The sequence below is a fragment of the Clytia hemisphaerica genome, unplaced genomic scaffold (assembly GCF_902728285.1).
Source record: "Clytia hemisphaerica strain Z4C2 unplaced genomic scaffold, Clytia hemisphaerica genome assembly, whole genome shotgun sequence".
Taxonomy (NCBI): Eukaryota; Metazoa; Cnidaria; class Hydrozoa; order Leptothecata; family Clytiidae; genus Clytia; species Clytia hemisphaerica.
The window spans coordinates 225,158-248,322 of NW_027103434.1; the positions used below are offsets into that span (position 1 = coordinate 225,158).

The following is a 23,165-nucleotide window of genomic DNA, read 5'->3' on the forward strand; positions in this document are numbered from 1 at the left end:
AACTTTTGACATTCGAATTTTTTGTTTTCAATTAAAAGAAGCTATTGTAACGTAAAATTTCTTTGTTCTTTTTTATATTGAAGAAAAAAAATGTCTTTGTTTTTTATTATATAGTAAAAAAAAGTCTCTGACACAGGACTTGGGAGAGAAAAGAATAAGGGGACAAAAGTGTCCCCCCGCCGAAGAGTGCAAAAAGTGGTAATAGTGCAATTAACGATTAATTGCACTCCTCTAAACCAATCAGATTCGAGTAATTTTGCACGGCTGACGATTACATTTAGAATACCCTCTAGTCTAAGGTATGTTCGCAAAATCAACAGATCACAACAATTACCTTAAGTGGATAAATTTTAGCGGGGATGAAATTTGGTGGTCTTTTGGTAGTTTTTTATTTTTAGTAGATTTGGTAGTCTCTCGATGGAGCTATTTTTGAAAATTTAATAATTCATTTCCATCAGGCTTTTTTTCCGAGTATCGCGTAGAGCCCATTTCTAGCCCTGTAGATATCGAATAGTACTTTATTAGTGAATTATTTTTATGGGGAATTTTTTTCCCGAATTGAGGACTTTTTCGCCAGAATTAAATTAGCCTCTTCTTCGCCTAATTTCTTTCAATGATTTTCCGAAAGGATTAATTTAAATGAAAGGCTAACGTTTTCCATTATTTTCTATTTGTATTTCCATTACCCCCGTTTGATGTTGATGTTTCATAGTTTTTTGAAGAATTTCTAAAGTATTTTTCTACGTTCGTATTCAAAGATTCATTTATTTTTTCAGTTTCAATTTCTTGTAAATATATTTTTATAAACAATTTTTGTAATGAAACATGTTTCTTCAGAGAAAAATTTTAATTTTTTTCCCTCACAAACCACATTGAGCCAGGATGTACGCCATGGGGTGGTACTGCGTAATGACGGGTATGTTTGAATCAAAAACTTAAAACCGACTCTTAGAATTATGATCAATTTTCAACAAATATGTCGTAATTTTCATGATTTTTAGGAATTTTTTTTGATTTCTTCGTTATAAGAACTTTTCATAGTTAAGGCTTGTTTTTGTAACCCTTACTGGATAAAAGGAACCTTTATCATTCGTACGTATCCGACACCTATTTTACCTAATCTCCACTTCTCCGTAAACTACTAAATATCTACGGAAATTCCAAAATTCATCGTCGTATGACGCTACGTTATACGCAAAAGCTACCCCCTTTATTTCAGACTCGTGAAAGTTTTTTTACAAACCAATCCCTTGTCATCCAGGTATTTTGCTTTGTTTTTGAACGGCTGACGAATTAGAATTTAACTCTGGCGAATTCTTAGCAAGACAAGTTGGGCTTGGGGACGAGTTTTCGCCAAAACGAGGCTAAAACTTTGGGGCAGCCTGGAGACTTCAAAAATTGTTCGATTTGGCTGAAATTTTGCACACATGTTCCTTGGGTGAATATCTGGGGGTGCTTTTTTCATTTTTCAAAAATTTTGATTTTTAAGGCCTGGGGACGAGTTTTTCGCCAAAACGAGGCTAAAATTTTGGGGCAGCATGGAGACTTCAAAAATTGTTCGATTTGGCTGAAATTTTGCACACTTGTTCCTTGGGTGAATATCTGGGGGTGCTTTTTGCATTTTTCAAAAGTTTTTTGGGGCATAGGGACACTTGTTCATTGAGTAAATATCTGGGGGTCTACAATTGGGCCTATGAATAATTTGAAGCCACTGAAGTTGAGCCCAGGGCGTTGCGCACGTTCGGCTATTTGTACCTTGAATCGGCGAAAATTGCCTAAATGAGACCTCTTCGTGTCTCGTAAATTCTCGCATAATAACTGCTAAAATAGTAACTGTCTTATAAATGTAATTTGACTTTAGAAAAATCACGTGAAACTTTTTTGAATTTGTTTCAGAATTTACTTCAAAAGTTTTTGAAAGGTTTTATATCCTATGTCTAGCCATGGATTTATCATAGAACTCTGGATAAACATCAAATAAAACGGTGGAGAGCGAACCATTGTCTTTCCATTGTTTTAGAAAACAATCGAGGATCTAGCTTTGTCCGCAATTTGGGAATTGTATAGCTGTGTTTTGATGAAAAATGCAATAAAAAAATTTACGAAACAATGATTAGTGAATGGTGGAGGGTGAACAATAATGCCATTACTGCGGACAAGGCTAAAACATGAGAAATCGATGAAAAACCAGCTCGTTGTGTATCCAGAGTTCTATGATAAATCCATGGTCTAGCCAATCAAACCCTTTTACCGACAAGAGTTATCAATGAAAATATCAATGAAAAATGCTATAGAATTCTTAAAAACTTTAAAATGGAAGAAAAAAATTACTAATCGGCGGCTTACTACTGTACGATGATGTCTTGTAATAATTGCATGATGTCCCCTTCGCCCCTTGGACTTTTTCAGCCCGACAATAGCTGTTTTGAACAAAATTGTTCCTAGTTTTTCTTTCTTCAGTCTGTCTTTCCAGACTAGGTCAATGATGGGTCATGCTCCACCCTACAGAAGTAGTTTCAAAGTTTCAAAGAGTATACTAATATTCAACAAAATTAATTTTTAAATCTTCCAAATTGGAAGTATAATAGTATTTCAGCATTATTAATTCTAATTCTTTCTTTTTACAAATTTTGATCAAGCAAAAGAAATTACCCTAATTTCATTGAAGTATGTACTATATTAACTTTATATATGATAGTATAAAAAGAAAATATTATAAAAAATAATTCGAAATGTGTTGCATTAACTAAAAATCGAACATCCTGAGGACTTTTTTTCTCGATTTTTTTTCCTGAATCTCATTTTATAAGGGGTTACTTCTTACTGAAAAAATAACAATCACATCATCATCCTGTCCAGAGCCCGGGAGTTTGAGGAGTGTGCGAGTCCTGGTATGAACGGAACGGAAATTTTTTCCCGCTTTCCTTTTGGGACTGAGGACTGAGAACAAGTTTGTAAAAACTCCGACGTATAAAGAGACTGGTTTAAAGTTTCTAATTTTTTTTCAAAGTTAATTTTTCAATTTAATCCTTAGACCGCTATAAGCTGTCTTCTTCTTTATCGTAACCTTTCCAACGTTTTATTATATTTCTCTGAATATGTCTCTTACGACAACAGAGAGTATAAACAATTAAGATAACAATCTATGGAAATTGTACTCGGTACCTATTTTCCGCATAAAAATTTGGTTGGAAGTATGTACACGCGTGCAAAAGAGATTTAGCAACGCATAAAATTAATAGATAAATTCCTTTTTTTGCTCAACCTCGCTAATTTCGTAACTCCTCTCAAATCACGGTTCTCTAAAGAATGCCCGATTCGAGAACGCCATTTAGATATTGGTGTCAGGTTCCGGTTAGGCTGAAGACATTCTCCAATGGCTCCACCATCATTTACTTTACACCGTCAAAAAGATTGAGCCCAACAGAGAGCTCACTTGATGACTTTCCCTTCCAGTTCTTTTTCTTTAAGAATTTCACTCAGTTTATTGCGTCGTATTTTCCACATTTGTTCATTGAAGGGTATTTCACTTCGAGCTAACAGTTCTAATGCATTCGCATAATCTTGCTCTTTGAATCTGGCCCCTTGCTCGTTAATGTTGCCAAGAATCTCCTGCAAAAAAAAAATACACACTTAGCAGTTTAGCATACTAGACGACTATACCAGACTCCTGAAAAAAGAAGCAAAAACTGAGGGAAGGGAAAAATTGAAGTTTATACAAACTGGTATTATCCCGTAACAATTATCGTAATATAACATATAAAAACCATATTACACGGATTATAAACGACTCCATCTCCATACACGTAGGTTATCCCTTCATTTCCCGCTCATTTAAAACAGCCGCACCTAAAATCTTGAAAGTTTGTGGCCAGACGCCAATTTATATCATAAATGTTTTAAATTATTTTCTCAGCTCTACGCTAAGCTCCATAAAAACTTTAAATACAACGACCTTCGAAAGTGATAGCAATGTCTCGAAATTATAATCTCCGATTGTAAAAATAAAAATTGACGTCAAATAAAACTAAAATTTTTTTAAATACAATATTTTCAAAATAAAATTTTTTGTTCATTAGGAGATAATTTTTTAATTTTGGATTGAGAGGAACTTCATTATCATAACAGATTTCGTTTTTTTGGGCAATAGGGCCATGCGTCACAAGGGGAAGATCAAGTCCAATTTCGTGCCAAAGGAGAAAATAATGGATAGAGCATACAACTCGAAAGAAGCGCTATTCGATGTAAGTCTAGAAAAGTCTTTATTTTGATAAATTGAATGTAGGTCCAAGAGTAAAACATAATTAGGCTGTGTGTGGTTATTAAACCTTGTTGGTGCACAGGCGACTTGACAAGTAAAGGGAATTGGGTAGCCAGTCCAAGGTGCTGACTGGGCGCTCATTGAGCGCGTCCATTGTTGCGAGAATGGGCTTCAGGGCCTTTTGCAACTCAACAAAATAGAAATTATGGTAATATTCATACTTCACTTGAGGTAGAGCCTGTACAACACAAACTGGTCTACTAAGCGTAACTATGTTGGACACAGTTTGACCCCCTGAAAGAAAGTGAATTTCTTGTCGGTCTCTATGAACCAACCATCTAGCACCTCAATAATTAATTGTTTGAATTTTCTACACACGCAGGAGCTAAATTATCTACGCAACACTCAAAGCATCGCGGTGACCAGTTTAGAGAAAAAGCAACACGTGGTACGCTCTATGCAAAAACAACACGCCAAAAAGAAAGAAAAAGAACGACTCAAAGGAAACCGCCTGAAATTTGACAACTGGTGCCTGTCCGCTTACGAGCGACAACATCTTGAGCTGTATCAGAAATACAAAAAGGAGCAACAAGAGTTGAAAGAGCAGGAGAGAAGTATCAGAGCACGTGATTTTCAAATGGTCATCGATAATTATTGGGTGCGACGTCTTGAGCTTGAGGAATCGCAATGGCCCGAAAAGAGCCGAGAGAAAGAAGAACAGATTCGAATACTGGAAGCCGAGGTCGTCAGATACGATCAGGAGATTGAGAAGAATGTAGAATTGATCGAGAGAGCGTTTCGACCAAGAACTACTTTGAACGTGATTTTGAAACGTATTAAACGTCTCTTTGTATGCGGTGGATGCAAGGTGGCCCCGATGTAAAGCGATTGCGCAGAGATGGAGTTAAGTGGGAACCTGGGAACGACGTTCAGCAAAATACTGGTGGGAAAAGAACAACGAAAGGGCGATATCTATTCACATAGAGGGCTTCGTATCAGCCATTGGAAGATCGCTCAGGCAAGGCTAGTTTTTTCTTTGATTCGGAGAACAGTAATGACGAACGGTGGCACACTGCTTGTTCCGCAAGAATGGAGAATCTAAAATGAACAATTTTCCAAACCTCTTTGTATAAAAAATTGCGACATGAAAGTTTTATGGCTTTCAAATTTCGTGAACATAAATAATTTAATTTTTAAACTTTGGAAATACTTTTTATATAATATTTACTGATAGTTAAATATTTGATCTTTTAACCTTTTTCATACTAAAAACTAGGTGATATCGCCTGGACAAGGTATTAGTTTTGAACATGTATGCTTCCTAAAAGTCCTGAATCAAAATTAAGACAACCGAAAAAAATCATGCCAAAAAACTTGAGACTCGCTCAAAGATTGTATGGAAAAGCTAGAGTCGTCAACTTTCAATTTGACAAAGCGGTCTCGGTTTCAGAAAAAAAGAACGGTCGTAAAACACTTACATCAGGGTGGGCGTACAACAATTCGAAATATTGACGAGCTAAATCCAAATTCCATTCACGACGTGTTGTGATGTTGGTGAGTTCTTGCTGTATGGTAAAAATGTTTTGACACCTGTGGTAAACAAACAAAAATCCGGATTAATTTTTCCTTCATGTATTGGTTGTATCTTCCAGAAAAAAACCCGATCAGTAGTGTTGGATGATCTATTTTTTTATGATCTCGACATTTTGATCTTTAATCCCTGGACGCATTTTATCGTTGAACAAGCAACAAATCAACGCCCCAGACATGGTAGTATTTTACAGATTTTCCACACTCTTGAGCCATCTTCCATTCTTCTACAGTTTTTTTTCTGGAAGAGCTCATTACTTTTCTGCATACATATTCAACGTTTCAAATCAGACACCTATTTCTCGCGAGGAAAAGTTAGGAAATACACATCATTAAATCTCGATTAGACTACTGACCTTTATGTATCCTGGACCAAGATGTATCCGCCATCTTTGATCAAAGTTTTTAAGAAAAGTGATGCTAATGGTCGCACTACTTGATGTGGGTCAATTTATAAGTGAAAGAAATTTTTTGTTTCAAATTTTTCATCCACATTAAGTGGTGCTACTATTAGGGTACTACTTTCGAAGAAACTCTGATCAAAGAATTTGCTTGGCCGGGATTGAGACACTGTGTCCATGGCTTATAAAGGTCCATGGCTTATAAAGGTCACTAGGTGAGACAGAAAGAGAGACAAGGGATAATGAAGGAAAACTTACATTTTCTTAACGCCATTCCTATTAATTTTTTTGATATAGCTAGTGCTGGCGATAATGATGCAAGCCATCAGGTATCCAATACCATGATAGATATACCGAAGCTTCTTGTATGATAAAGCGGCCGAACAAATCTCTTCAATGTCTTTCAAATCTTTGGAGAGTTGTGGGATCTGTATGTCTACTTCGATTGAATCCAAATTGCAAACGTAACTAGACTGAAAAAAATAGAGACAATTTCTGGTAGAGTGGATTTTCACGCTAGTTCAAAACTACAGCAGTATTTTCTATCAAAATATAAGGTGCTTTTAACTAGACTTGTTCGGCGAAAATGGCCTACTTCATTCATAAAAATAATCTAAAAATTAAAAAAAATCGGTTGTGGTCATAATTTGAGGGAAAAATCAATACTACATCTTATAACTGTTGGTGCCTTGCTAAAGAACTAATCTAAAAAATCCATCTGAAACCATTCTTAATGGCTAGAAAAGATTTTTCCAAAGTAAACAATTGGACGCAGTTTATTGAAAAAAAAACCGAATGCCTGTGATTCATGTCAAATGTGATTCAATATTACGTCATTTTCTTTCAAACGGGATGGATAACCAAGACAATTCGAAATTTGCCCCGTGTGACGTCGCGAGATACTTAAAAGAGGTCAAATTCAGGGGTTTTTCGAGGGTGTGTTCGTTAAAAAAAAAAAAAAATCAAAGAATATCAACAAACCTCTTTGATAGCGCGCCCCAAGAAGAAAAAACAATGTATCCGAACTTCCAAGTGAAGAACCAACAAAATGCTCTCCGCTAAATCTTTGAACTCGTCTGCAATCAAGGAGAGTGATCTAAAAAATTCAACAAAATTTAACTTAAAAGGACGTTAAAAGAAATTCTGTTTGGACGTGGTAAAGTAAGTAGTAACTCTCGCTAATTCGAACTCAATCGAAAAGTCTAATCAGTTCGAATTACAGAGAGATTCGAATTTAAGAGAGTGTTTTAAGTGAGATTTTGTTTGACGAGATCCGAGATTTAGCTCTTATAGAGAATAGTAATTATAATAATGGATGTTTGGACTGGCGAGTCCACTTTAGGAATTACAGAGAGATTCGAATTTAAGAGAGTGTTTTAAGTGAGATTTTGTTTGACGAGATCCGAGATTTAGCTCTTATAGAGAATAGTAATTATAATAATGGATGTTTGGACTGGCGAGTCCACTTTAAATACAGCATGTTGCCATCACATAGGTTAAATGCTTGCATCTATTGGATGGTAATTTCCTGGCCTGCTTATTTTATTTATTTTATTCCCATATTCTATGTTTTTGTATCCTTTCCTTAATGCAGGCGAATAATAAACTTTTTTCAATCCAATTCAATTCAAAAAAATTCAAAATACTGAACTTTTTACCAACGAGTATGTTGATGCTTCGAAAAGAAAGGAAAATAAAACAAAAGGAGAATTAACGGTTGGACCTACCTGATGTGCTCATTTGATAGATTCTCCGCCTAGAAAAGAATAAACACAAAGAACATCAGCAATGTGATTTATTTATTTTGTTCTCAACAAAGGACACTCAAGCCTTAATTGTGAAATACTAAAGTTTGAAAACGAAGTACAAAATTGACTTTAGTAAAGCATCTTAAAAGAAGCTTTCGTAGGTAGTTTTCAAACATCTTGATGAAGCAAGTAGAACATTTTCCATTTCTTTTGCAAACTACTTATATAATATGTATTTACTGGCTTAAGTTAAAGTATAACTGAGCCTGTTCATGCTTAAACATTTATTACTTTTATATAAGAAAAATATCTTATTCAACTTGTTTGGTGCCAAAGCCACCTACCGGAATGATGTTGTCAGTCTCATCTCCCGCAGTAATTTGAACGGAAGTATTTTTGGCCGATACATTCGTTGCGAACACTTTGACGTGGCGAGCAAGCCATTCCTAAAAGACAACGTAGTAGATAAATGGAGCCGTTCATAACCCGCGTATATATATGTGACGAAATTCAAAGAATTTCTGTCCAACTATCTTCTTTCAGGAGGTTTGGGTGGCAGAGCAGCATATGCATTTCGTCCTTATTAGGACTCGTCAGCACTGCATACTGCACCCTGGCTAGACAGATCGAATTGCCTAGCATCTCACGCCATAAAACTAATTGTGGCGCAGACTGAAAGAAGAAGTGGACAAAGGGAAATTCCCTAGGGAATTCTGTGAATGACTCCTCTGGAGTCAAGCTTTGAAGAGAACCAAGAGGGAGGAAAGCCTCAACACTGCATGGTCTCAAAAAAGAATATATAGTAATATGAATGTTATATGATAATACCATAATTGTTACGGGATAATTATCAGGTTGTTAAACCATCTATAGGCTACAATTTGCCCTTTCCATTATTCTTAGCATTCCAAACTGAAAAAATGCTATGTTAAAACCCTGCAAATCGTAAAATTAGCAAGTGTTAGTTGACTTGTTCATACCAAGCTTTCTTGTAAGTTGGCCAATGCTTTGATATCAAACGGATCGACAATGATTTGATTCTTTTCGATATCTTGTTTCTCGAGATTGCTGATCAACAGTGATGCTTCCTAGAAAAGTAAGAAAACAGGCCAAAATGTTATCAGAATAAATCAGAATAAATTTTACCTCCACTGTTGAGGATATTGATTTTTCGAAGTATCGACCCCCGTGGATATCCTACTTTATTAGTAAAGACCTCTGGATATCTACTCTTAAAGATATGCTCAACCCCTGGAAATCCACTCTTAAAAAGATGCTTACCCCTGGAAATCGTATTTTTTACTTGAAAAGACACTTCACCCCCTAGATATCCACTCTCTTGTAGATATTTAACCCCCTGGATATACACTTTTGAACAAAATTCGTTAACCCCTGGATAAGGGGGGGGGGAGGACTTTTTCTGGAAAAGCCAAGTGAAACATATTCAAGAACGGAATTTACACTCTTTCGACCGAAGAAAACGACTATAATTGGTCTGCCAAGTTGTGGTAAAAGTAAGTGATTTCAAAACTAATGGCAGAGACTTTCATTTATAATTCAGTATGACAAAAAACTCTAGGAATAAGTGATGGACATTCATCAACTTGCTTTATCTTGCTGATCACGAGCAGATTTCATATCTTCGTCTTCTTCCTATAAGCAAACAAAAAAGTTATTACATTAATTTTGTTAGTTAAATCTTTAATATTTTAAAGGGGGTAACACCAGAGTGACCGAAACGATTAAAAAGCGATGACAAAATGGTTTAAGGTGTCCGCTCCACAATTCAGGGATTCCCAGTTCGAATCCGTCCTCCTTCCCAAGGGCCATCCATATCTGTTCATTTCACAGATAGCTGAACTTGAATGAGCTGATTAGGAAAATCGGAAGAATTGCAATTTGGGAATGAGAAGCTGTGGACTAATATTGGGTTATGGTGTTGTTTAGGTCCGATTTTAATCTTTATCCTCCATTTTCTGGCATCGGGCCTTACAAAAACAAATTAAAAAACTTCTTCCTTGGCTTGCTGACCAGAGCTATTGTTACCTCATAAACTTTATCACTGTGTAGATGCATCCAATTAGGGAGCGTCATCAATAATCGCTTGATGTCGTCATCTCGCACCCAATTAGCACTAATTATCTTGGATACTTTGCTACTGTCTGCTTCACGTACAACCACCCCTAGAAAGATTTACAAAGATGGGAAACATCTATAAGCATATTTATTATGACAAGTATCATGTCATCCTTTTTTAAAAAGTTGTGCTCACAGTCTAAGTTTTCGTGCTCACAGTCTAAGTTTTCGTGTTCACAGACGCTAATTAGAAGGAAAATAATTAAAGTAACTTGAATTTCAGTCACTTGTTTTTAAAATGAGGAAAATTACGGTAGTGAAGTATAGACACAACCTCGTCCCCCTGTATCCCAGGCTTTATTTACGTTACTGATTGACGCCAGAGAATACCCTAGGATATTATCTAGCGCCATCAGTAAGCATCAAAAAGCTGATAATATGTGGGAAACGAGGTTGGCGTAGACAGACCCTAAATTTCAATGAATTCATAACATAAATCAATATAGACCTTTATATGACGAATAACAAGCATCGTAGTATTCCCTCAATATACGGTTGATCATTTCCAAGAAATTGTTGCAGTACTTTGGTAGTTTCTTCATTAAAGTTAACAAATCTTGTACAATGTGAAATACAACGATTGTACTCTGTAAACGAAAGAAAAAAATTATTTTAACTTTTTTATATTTTTATATTACCTTGTAAAGAATTTCATCTGATAAAGGAACGAATGATTGAAGTGTAGCTCGTTTATGTCATCATACGATGACGATGACGTCATTGAAGTGGTCCTATTGCTTTAAGGAAGCTTTGAACTCTTTCACGTTTCATATTTTGGGATCTTTCAATTTTAATGATATTAATTCCATTAATTTTCGCCCGCCTTTTATCTTGGCGCAGATATTTTCTGAGTGTTTCTGACGATTTAAAGTGACTTTTACTCACGTTCAGTGCTGCGCGAAAATGAAAGGCGCGAAAATTTAAGGCGCGCGAAAATTAATGGAATTAAGAAATTCATTATATAATACTACATTATAGAATGTAGAACACCTACAAATTAGAAATGGTTTTTTTTTTAACTTTATTTATTACCTTCAGTAAGGGGCGGTCCAGTAATAAATCTTTTTGAGCGTTCGAATCGCATAGATTACGTAATGCATCATGCCCTATATGATGAATGAGATAAAAAATTAAACTCTCGTGTAAAGAAAGTTTTAATTCCAGGAAGAAGAATGGAAACGCCGGAAAACCCCGGAAAATCGAAGTGGTTAGATATAGGTAAAATACGAGGGAGGTCTTTAAAATTTAGACGAGAATCCAAGAGAGAGAATCTCAAAAGTCTGCTAGAAGTTCAGGGGAGTTCAATCTTCCAAAAATGTATTCCTGAACATGGGTAGGGTAAGTTCTTTTCTGGAATAGCCCATTATATTACGATAGAATGATGACGTTTTTCTCTCACAAGGCGTGTTCCATAAATCTTTAAAAAAAGATCTCTGCTTATCACCCAGAGAATTAAAGTGAAAATGACCACCTTTAGAAGGTATGACTTAGACTATAAATACCTTTAGTAACGCTGCTGGCTTTTTCCGTCACCTCGTGAAAGGTAAGCGTTAAGAAAATCTTTTCGACGAATTCTGTGATGAAATTATGTAATACGCCTTCTGATCTACAAAATTGAGTAAAACGAAAAAGAGAATCTGAAAGTCTAGTTCATAAAAGTATAATAAGCACAGAAGACAAAGCTGTATGCATCTCAGTAAGAAATTAATCTTTATAATACTCTAAAGGGAAAATGACTGATACGAGGTTGTTTTTTTAAACCATTGACAAACGAGAGGGAACGTTTATTAGGTACGTGATCTGACGGGATCGGTAACAAACTTACCCTAATGTCGATTCAGTATTGCGATCAATTTCCTTTATAAAGTCCATGACTGGTGTGAAAATTGCTGAAAAAGAGAAAAATCATCACTCGGCGCTGTGGGTGACCTGAAAAAGAAATTTCTAGCCAAACATGTTTTTTGATTTGATATTCTTTTAAGTTCGAAAAATTGGCCATGGGGTTCATACTTTTCAGGGGAGTCTTTAAGGTAATTTTCAAAATCTCCATCTCCCTTTCAACACATAAAAAACATTTTAGTCATCTTTGTGATTCTAAAGTGTTGTTGGATAAAGCAGTAATAGAGTTTCTTCCAGAAACCTTGCTACATATTTAACATAGGAAAATGAACCATTTATTACCGGTAATATTATCAGCTTGTGGTTTACATAACAGTTGCGGTGTGTTCCAAACAATAAAGTCTGCATATGTATCTTCCGGTAGCTGTTAGAATGAAAACAGTAAGTTGAAAAGTGCTGATACCAACATTACTATAATACTTAACAATTAAAAATTTGCTGTAATGGCTCCCAAATATGAAATCTGGTCCCTTGTTAAATTCATGATATGCGCACCACAGGAGAGCCTTCCAAGAATTTTCAAAAATTTCCACCCAATACGTCACTTTATCTATTTTTCAAACGACGTATTGGGTGGAAAATTCTAAAACCCCGCAGAAGACTCTCCAGTGGTACATAGCATGAATTTTCAACCCTAAGGAAACGAAGGATGGGACTAAAAGTAGTAAGTTTTTATCAGGACACAGATCTTATAATGTTTATTTAAGACATCTAACAGTGAGAATTCGAAGTTACACTGTGATAGTATTAGTTGTCGGGTTAAGTCTTATAACGTTGATTGATCTGCCTTATCGGGGATAAAATCTCGGGGTTTTGATTAGTCGGGGAAAAATTTCGTCACCTAGAGGCATTCTCGACACTTTTTCCCGACCAAGTTTGAAATTAGTCACTTCCAACCGACTAAATTGTCCAAATGAAATTGTTTCCTTCAATTTCTGTTAATGAAGGCGTTAAGAATTTGGATTTGAATTTTGGCTGCGGAAAAAATCGGGTAAAAGTTTTGGTCGAGTGGTAAATTTCGTCGGGGAAAAATTTCGTCACCACCTCAAAATTTTTGTCATTTTGACCCGACATTCTTTCCATGATAAGGGATATAGCCATTGAGGAGTTTCTTCACGTAACTTACACTAGACGCGATATCTTGTTCCCTCATGTAACTATGCAATGCTTCGGCTGATGACGAGCATTCAAACTTGAACAAAGTCTGAAAGAAACAAGGAGAAATATTAATGAAAACGTATAATCTACCTATTGGTGATATGCACCATTGCAATGTCTTCGATGACATTACATCACGGACCCAGTAGCTGATTGATTGTAAGTGACGTAAAATCAGTCAATACGTCACTTTCAACCAATGGTGCATATCATGAATTTCCGACAATTAAGTAAGACAAGTGGCTGGCCAAGACTAACACAGCCATTAGTACTTCTTTCTAAAATCGCCTTCACTTTTTAAGCATTCTTTTTTGTGAAACACCCAGTAGAGAATGTTCTCTGATAAAAATGTAAAAGCTGCACATTATTGAGAGGGAGCCGTTAAGGTTGGATATGGCAATAACAGTGATTGAACAAAGCCACTTTGATCATTTTGGGAAGAGGTGTTATCAAGGTAGATCAACTCCCCTTGGGAAATGCTACAGGGCAACAGAAATGGATTCTTTTTCACAATTATATTTTAGAATGACGTATATACCGGGTGATTCAATATTGGTGCAGAGTCTCTTTAACAGACCGAAATACAAAGATCGTCAAACCATACCCTTTTCTGTTGGTTTGTGACATTTGGTCCAAGTAATCTTTTCCTTGCTGTGAAAAATGACGCGATTGCTCTAAAAGTTGAAAAGATAATTTTGACGTTTATATGCCTTGTTTCAATACTTTTTCACGGAAAGAAAATTCATGCAGCTTAGATTGACCAATAAAAATTTAACTCATTCTCCAAAAGTTAGTCACTTGCCGCCGATTTTCGACCCAATTTTAAAGGGCTCATTAAGATAGGTGGGGATAGCAAACAATATCTACTCAGTACCAGTGAACTAAAGAGAAGCGATGGCTGGCTGGTATAAGCACTGACCTTTATATACCCTGGACCAAGTTTTTCAATCCCGGCCAAGCAAAATCTTTGATAGAAGTTCTTTGAAAAGTGGTACCCTAATGGCGGCACTACTCAATAGCGGTGTAAATACATTGAGAGCGCTAGATCTACTTTCCCTCGAAAACTTTTGATGTAGCGCCGTTACACGTTAATTTCTAACAATGTACTTTCTAACATGGCTTCTTTACGGGTCGATCAAAGATGGCGGATATACCTTGGTCCAGGGATATATAAAGGTCAGTGGGTATAAGGCGTCACGGCCACAAACCAGGGGTTCTCGTTTCAAATCCACGCTTTTGTCTTAGAATTACTGTCCGTGTAAAATATCGTAAGATTGTTACCCGTCACTATTTCCATAGGAGGCGAGCGTCTGTTGTGCATTCATGATGCTTTGATCACCAAGGTAAGGTTCCAACATATCTTTTATCTGCGTGTTAGAAATGTATAAGATTCAACAAAATCGAATACGAAAGCAAGAAGTAATGGCTAGAAAAGATGATGCAACGTTTTTTCTCTTTCTGTTTTGACTCTTCTGATCACTTTATGTACATACCGGCTATTATTTTTTTGATTTTTTCTCACTTTCTAGACTGAAGTCGTTTATAATTTGTGTAATATAGTAATATGTGTGATATGCGATCATACAATAATTGTTACGGGATAATATCAATTTATATAAACTACAATTTGTCAATTCCATTATTTTTTGCTTATTTTTAACCACGTCTGAATAAGTCGTATTGCATGCCAATTTTTTAAATATAATTCACTTTATGCATCTAGCGGAAGATGGTTAGAGCCCGAGTCATACCGGTAGTTCTTCCTGTAGGCAACGGAATAATAATAAAAGTGATTATTCAGCGCATTTAGCAGGGCTAAGAGTAGGGTAGGTCTTACCGCAAATTGTATTTTGGACCAAATATCTTCTTTTGTGTATAATGAAACGTCTTTTGTCTTGATTGGGTTCATCCTTTCCTGGAACATATAATCATTGTGTTAAAATGATGAATTTCAAACTGTTGACCGTTAAAATGTTGAAAACCTTCTTCAACTTTTTTCATCCTTTGGAATTCTAAACTTCGAAATGACATAATTGCTCCCCTGGCAAATAACTTTGGCTAAATTTCTGTATTCTTTTTATCAGATGGTTATATTTTTTGAGCACGTCTTAGCCAATTTAAATTTTGAGCACCCCCCCCCCTTCCTCGGACAAGCTATGTAGGTGTGACCAGAGACATAGGTCTCCTAATATATTACAGTACAGTACTGTCTCGTATTTTTTTTACGGGCACAATAAAATTCTAGCTTTGAGAGTTATTCTAAATTAGATACTTCCATCGCTTGCACATACACGGTACCCGTTTTGCCTAAGCGCCACCCACACCACTCCAGAATCCCCTCCCGAATTTTACCCGGTAATAGAAAACTTATTTTGCATATTTTCTAATTTTGAACTGAGTTATTCAACTTTTTAGTGGTAAAAGGTGGGAGCCATCTGTATAAACGGAAAAGCTGTATGTACACCAAAAAAATGAACAGAAGATATCTGGACTCAAAATTGATCTCACCGACCAGGCTTTCACTTTACATTTTTAAATATTAAAATATTGTTAGTTAGATAATGGTCTTCATCATGAAAACAAAACTGTAATATCAATTCAATTTATTTTTCAACATGATACTTTTTATTAGCTATACCTTGAAGAGTCTGGTAAACCTTGTCGGAAAAAAACTTCTCCACTTGCCTAAAAAATTTATTCATGCCCATGGTAGTAGTCGGTTAAGATTTTGTAAAAATTTGCAAAAATGGTCGTAGATACGTTAACTGATTGCATTGACAACAACCTACCTTAGCTTTATCGAGAGCAACCAGTAAAATACTGTGGTTAAGTGCGATAACGCGGAACTTGTCAAATGCCACATCTAAAAGATCCACCAAAATTTCTGGATACTCCTTCTTGACAAGTTCCTGTAAAGAGAGAATTTCAGTGATTCTAATATAGAAAGGATCAACTTAAATACAATAAGTGTATGCTTTTTGTAAGCAAAGCTTGATACTAGTTTGAATTAAGAAAACGAGTTAGGTAACTCTCATACTAAAAGTTTCATGCATAATAAAATTTAATAAAATTTTGAATCCGATTAAATCCGGTTACAGATCACTGTGTATGACTTTTTTTAGCACACCTATTATAAATTTTATTACGCCAATCACTCACTTTTTTTCTACTTTCTTTCTAGCTTTTTAAGGTCAATTTTCCATTTTACAGTCATTTCTTGTTGTACATTTAATAAATGTGGAAACATGAAACTCTGAGTTATATACTTATTTTAAATTTTTTAGTTTTATTGACTTAATGTTGGCTGATTATTAAGGTCGAAAAAATCATTGAGTCTTTTTTACCTCTACTGCGACAACATCCGTCATTTCAATTGCCCTGGAATAAAAAAATCACTACAATATAATAATCCAAATCTAAAGATTTGATGGAACGAAAATTCTTATTGTATCTGTGCTTGGATCAGGAATATTCTACAGAACGTAACACTAAGTACACAAAATCGTTCAAAGGATGCTGACTTGTATTATCAAATCAAACTTGTATTTGAGCAGACTAAAGTCGTTTATAGCTCGTGTCATACAGTAATAATACAATATCATGTAAAAGGGAATAATACCATATCAGTTTGTATAATTTCTTCTTCCATTGGTTTTGCCAGACTTTACTAAACTTCTGTTAAGTCTGGATTAGTCGTCTAGCATTCTAGACTTGTATTAGAGCAAAGCAAGTGATACTTTTATGGACCTACCTGGTTATGAATTCAACACATTTATAATTGATATCTACGTGAGCGTGACCATTAAACAATCATTCAGAACACAAATAGTGACGATCTATTAAAATTAGTCGTTTGTTTCTTATAAAAAAACGTTTAGAAACGAAAATGTCATGCTCTTGAAATATTCTTTCATATTCAAGACTTCGTGAGCAAAAAAACATATATATTCTATCTCATCAAAAAATTGAGTAATTTGACTAAGAACATTAATGTATGCTTATTAATAGTGATTCTTATAGATAAACATGCGTTTTTTGGGCTAACAAATTTTTTTGCAAAAATCTCCCTGAGCCATCTTTTACCTATGATGGTACCCTACTTTTATGCAAAAAATCAGAAAAAGTTAATGATCCAATTTTTCACAAAGTCCAAAAAACCCGTTTTTTAGCCGTTTTTGGCCCAAATTGGCCCAAAATTTTTTTTATGAAAGTCGGGCCTCGTCACATTCGAGGGTTTATAGTTATGCATCTTTGTGCAAAAAATCATAAAGAATCAAAGAGCCAATCTCGGGGAAAAGCTTATACCTAAGTAATTGATAGTGTGCTTATAAATAAATATCGAATTTGGCCAGTTTTTTCATAAAAACACGCCAAGCAACCAAAATTTCATGTCTAAACACACATATTCTTCAAAAGTAAGCCCTCATGAGCAAAAAAAACATCTATCTCATAAAAAAATTGAGTAATTTAACTAAGAACATTGATGTATGCTTATTAATAGTGATTCTTATAGATAAACATGCGTTTTTTTGAGCCAACAAAATTTTTTTGGAAAAATCTGCTTAGGCCATCTTTTACCTATGATAGTACCCTACTTTCATGCAAAAAATCAGAAAAAGTTAATGATCCAATTTTTCAAGTCCAAAAAAACCTGTTCTTTAGCTGTTTTTTGGCCCAAATTTGCCCCAAAATTTTTTTTTTCGAAAATCGGGCTCCATCACATTCAAGGGTTTATAGTCAGACATCTTTGTGCAAAAAATCAGAAAAAACTAATGAGCCAATCACAAGGAAAGCTAATTAATAACGAACGAACGAACGGACAAAGGTTAATTTATAGGACCTTCACCCCACCGGGGTAGGTCTAATAAACTAAACAACCATACATCTTAGGTAAATGAATTGTACAAATAAAGTAGATTGCAGATCTCCTAATCACGAGAAAATGAACAGAATAGAAATACCGTTTAGAAACTTGATCGGTGACTTTCCGTACGACAAGCATCATGTCCCGTTTTATTCTTGATTTGAACGATTCGATTGCTTCAGGAATCTTCTCCAACTCAAAGAGAGCTTCAACCATCAAGTACATGAACAGTGGTACGTTTTCCCCTGGGTCACGCTGTAAGTCCTCGTAAAGCTATATAGAAACAATAAATAGTAGCGAATGATGTATTTCATAAATAACCAACCCTATCTGAAAGACTCACAACAAAAACCACTTGCGAAAATTGATATATATAATAAGATATTTCCTATGGTTTCATAATTCAAATGAATGAATGAAATTGACTCATGGCTTGTGCGTAGAACTTTTAAGAAGTCAGAATGAAACAACAATTTTTTATAAATCTAGGCAATCAAAATGCCATTTCAAATTTCCAAAATTTTTTATTTGTCATACCTCGGTATGTTTGAAGACCGGTATAGTGAGTTCATTTCTTGATGGTTCTACAAGGAAAAAAACGAGTGGATTAAATTTCGAAAGGATTAATCTCGCGAATTTTAGCCACTTGTACATAATTTAAGTGTTCGCAAAAAAGTAAAAATCGTGATTTTAGCCAGAACCCCTTTAGATCCCTAGATCCTAACTGACTGAGGAGGAACCAAAATCAACATCTTTGATTATGCGTGTCACAATATTGAAGGTTGCTCCAAATCGTTTTAATCATTCGTTGCCCGTCCTCACAGTTGGGTAGATGTATTAACTCAATAATACCAGTGTTAAATAAAATGTTAGAGATTTTGTTACTATGCTTAAAGCGTATGTATGGCTAAGGAATGCAAATGGAAATGAATTCTTATACCTTTCACAGTTGAGAAAATCCTTTTAAATGCGGCTGTATTTGAATCTAAAGGAATATTATTGTTGGAAGAAGTATTATTACAACGAACCTTCATAAAAGGAAGTATTAAGAAAAATTATTTGTACTCCATAATTATGCAGTAAAGAAGTTTAATGTTCCTTAATACCCGGGAGGGGGCACTCGATCTGGAAACTACTGTATGTGCAAACAGAAGGATCTGTAAGGCTCAAACTTGAACCCTTACAGTGCAGTAGTAAGAAGTTGGCAAATTTTAGTACCCCCCCCCCCCCCCCACTGTTTCATAACAATAAAAACATTAAACTTCAAAATAAAGGTTTGAATTTAAAGACATCAAAACTTCTTCAAAGTCTTCTCATTTTTACAAACCTGTAGCCACGTTTTTCTTGCTCTTCTGTGGTTCAGCATAGATCTGTTTGTTCAGCTCATCGATGATTGTTTCGTGCAAAATCTAAAGAACGGGAAAGGGAAATTATAGCCTTACCCTTTTTTTCACAAAATGAAAATCTAAAAGCACATAGGATTACTTCAAAAAGACAAGAAATGTTAAATGATATGGTCACATTATGAAATATGTCGTTTCAGGCTGCTCTCTAGCTTTTCTCTTATGAAAGATTTCGAAAAAGATCTTATTTATAGCGACTTGATTTGCTGACTGAAATTAGGTATATTTAAACATGATAAGCAAATTTCAAACTTACAGCTTTCCTCAAGTTGAGACTAGCCCTCAAATCTCGAAGAGCATCCACCGCATGTAATGGGCCTTCAAGGTTTTTTACTGAAAATGGAATGAAAAAATCGTTTGAAAATAATGTAGAGAAGCGTACTTATGGATTTCAATATATTTACCTTTTAATAATTCTAGGCGTTGTAAAACTTAAAACCTTTTGGACTACGATGAAATCAAACATTAAACCGAAACTTGTAATCCATTTTATCCCAAAGAATTTTCTTTGTACATAAAACTAGTTGATAGAATTATAGAAAATTATAGAATATAAAGTCTGTCTCAATATAATCTGCAGCGGAGACAAAAAAGACTGTAACTTTTGATAATTCAAATTTAATAGCGGTTTTGTGCTTGTTGAAAAGATAATCTTGAGTGGAATATTATCCAAAAAGAAAAAGTTCAAGAAAATTAAAAAATTAAGATGAGAAATGAAGAAGAAAAATATTAATTTTTTTTAATAACTGTGCTATAATTATCACTTTCACACGAGCGATTCTTTGATCTTAGAACGTCAAAAAGAAAAAAGATCAAAACAATTCATTCAAGCGAAAGATATAGCCCAAAGTTTATCCATGGAGGTATAAAGAAACAGGAGAAGTATGCTATTGTAACCAAGCTCGCCCTACGATTAAAAAAGTTACGATGTATGTATGCTCATAATCTCATATATCGTACATTTTTAATGAGCTCTTTTACCCATTGGTAAAATCTTATTGGCTCATTGAAGCTTTGAAAATTAGTTTGACATCAGTGTAAGAAAATATTTGGACTAAAAAAAGGCCTGTAAACTTGGCAATCCCTCGTCAAATAATAAGATTTTTCGATCAATGTTTTCTTTTAGGTGAACTCTATTGCTTGATACTTTCCTTTAAAATTCTCCTGCGACTTTATGTCTACAAATTGAGTTTGAAATTGTGTGTGCATTTAAAGAACTTTTCATTTTCTGGCTTGAGAAAATATCTTTTCAAAACAAAATTGAACGGATAACGAAATGGAACATAAATTTGTGTCGTGGACGAAGTTATATTTGATTTTCGTATATTAAAAGGCTAGAGTCTTCAATAGTAATAATCAGAATGTTCAGAACAAACTTGAGTTCTACTAAAAAGTCTTATTTCATCGGGCGAGCTTAGAATTTCTTTTGATACATTTTATAAAAGAAATCAAAAGACTTTTAACGAACAATTACCGACACATTCACAACTCCTGTTTTTCTTTATACCTCCATGGTTTATCACTGATTGACTACCATCACAAAATAACAAAAAGAACCCTTTGTCAAGTCAACCAGGGAAAAGTTTTAAACTGTATTCTTTGACTTAATAAATATTTTTTGACTTTTTTTTAGGATTGAAGAATTTCTGATATAAAAATTAAGGTCATTACATTATTCTATAAGAAGTTGAGTTTCTTCTTCATTTTTGATCTACATTTTTTCACTTTTTTAATTCCTTTTTTAGGATGATATTCCACTTCCGATTACAATTTTAACAAGTACAAAACTGCTATCTTATCCAAACCCTATCGAAAGTTACAGCCTTTTTTGTCTGCAGAATCTATTGAGAAGGACTTTAAAGATATTATTCACTTTTATTATAAAATATAAAATTGAATACGCCTCCTTGATTTATTCATCATCTTACCTGTTTCAACCAACAATCTTGAAGCGTGAAGAAAATGTTTTCGTGAAATGTATTTGTCCAATTGCTCTGGAACAGTTACAGCTTTTTCACTAAATTTTGAAAGATAAGATACAAAAGAAGGTCCAAAGGTTTGTTGTCAATAATCAAATAGCAATTCAAACTGACATTGTCCAAACCACCCAATAATTATTTCAAAATTGCAAATATTGTCAGTTTTATGTAATCGTGTTTGCATATCTTACGATTAGTTGCGTTTTTTTGGTATCATACCAATTAAAACCAATGGTGAAAACTCAATTATGCCAACCTGTGACAAATTATTGAAGTGTGAAAAACGATTCATAGAATAAATTTATTTCACGCAAACGTACATTGTAAATAGAGTAAATATACAGTTAGCTTACATTTTGTCTAGGAGATTCAACTTTTCAGTGCATTCCAAACCCTCTTGCCAGTGTGTTTTCAGATCATCTCTATTACAGTACAACAAAGTTCGACAATGAACCAATTTCTCATGAAGAACTTTGATGCGGCTTCTACATGCTAAAATTATAATTCAATAACAGTTAGCTTTATATTTCCTGGTTGACCAATCATTTTTAAGTGATTTAAACGTACTATAAAGGCTAGTGAAAATACCTACCCGATATCTTTTGTTAATGGATTTGTTTCAAAGTTTCCATTATTATTTTTATTGGGTTTTAGTTTCCTTTGTAACATTGTTTTGTACTTTATTAAGCATTCCATTATAAATTAAATTTAGGGTATAATATTTACCTGTCACTCTGGTGACAACAGATCCAAAGGATTGAATGGTCTTCTTTAAATGCTCTTGGTTCTCTGATAAAAAAACAACATAATTTGATATTACCAAAAATTGATCCAGTGATTTAAAAAAATATACTGATGGAATAGACATATCCAAACTCAAAACAATAATTATATGCAGTTAGCAAGATGATGCAAATGTAATGATGTACTGTACATTATTTATTATTCAGGAAAAAATTTGACGTGTAAATGTCTGAAAATGACATAGTACCTTCAACAAGAGTGCCAAGTTGCTCATCTGCATTCTTCAGATCTTGTTGAATTTTCTTCTTTTCTGATTCTCTGCTTTTCTCATCTCCAGAGCTGAGAAATTTGTACAAAGTAAAAATTATACACATTAGGAGCCCATGCAGTTTGCCCAATAAGCGTAAATATTTGAAATTTGACTTGAGCTTAAAAGGCAAATTAATAGCTTAGAATTTAAATAGCCTAGTCAAAATGGAAAATAAGTGTGTTATAAATTGCCCATAAATTATTTAGAAATGTTCTCCGCATTGTGATCTATTTTGATTGATATTTTATAAAAAAAATCTTATAATAACTCAAATAATGTCAACAAACCTTGCTGAAAGCTGTTTGATGATAGATCCAAGCAATGTCACCTAAAATTATTAATAATGATAGTCAGTCAGTAAAATGAGCCAACCGTTTTTTTTGTATTGTAACAAGGTATTCCTACTACATTTAATTTCTCAAAAAAAACTTGGGCTTCTCCTGAAAACTTTAGCAACAGTAAAGCAGATTTTATTTAATCCACCCTTTCTTCTTGAGTTTTTAGAAGAATGGTATCCCCCTAAAGAAAAGAGGTTCAAAATATTATACTTACTGAGCTTTCACCAGTTGACATGGTTAACAAATATGTATATTGACTATTTCTAAATTGATTTAGTATAATTTGTTAATTTCTAAAAATATTGTACTCATTGATTTGACTTTTTTTTATTCT

General features: G+C 34.4%; 1 protein-coding gene across 1 annotated transcript; it reads right to left on the reverse strand.

Annotated features, from left to right (window-relative positions):
• Positions 1-2,561: 2,561 nt before the first annotated feature.
• LOC136798118 (exocyst complex component 4-like) lies at positions 2,562-23,165 on the reverse strand. The gene is made up of 31 exons (XM_067054704.1): positions 23,046-23,165; positions 22,781-22,821; positions 22,431-22,522; positions 22,166-22,228; positions 21,793-21,931; positions 21,389-21,477; positions 19,717-19,793; positions 19,385-19,466; positions 18,998-19,042; positions 18,595-18,641; positions 18,155-18,330; positions 16,538-16,571; positions 15,983-16,102; positions 15,031-15,108; positions 14,475-14,560; positions 13,798-13,867; positions 13,162-13,239; positions 12,318-12,399; positions 11,962-12,025; positions 11,639-11,742; positions 11,169-11,242; positions 10,585-10,723; positions 10,047-10,183; positions 9,609-9,653; positions 8,981-9,088; positions 8,345-8,446; positions 7,980-8,008; positions 7,234-7,348; positions 6,511-6,725; positions 5,740-5,851; positions 2,562-3,612 (listed from the first exon to the last, which is right to left on the reverse strand). Exons 1-31 carry the CDS (start codon positions 23,064-23,066, stop codon positions 3,433-3,435), a joined length of 2,844 nt encoding a protein of 947 aa, XP_066910805.1. The 5' UTR covers positions 23,067-23,165; the 3' UTR covers positions 2,562-3,432.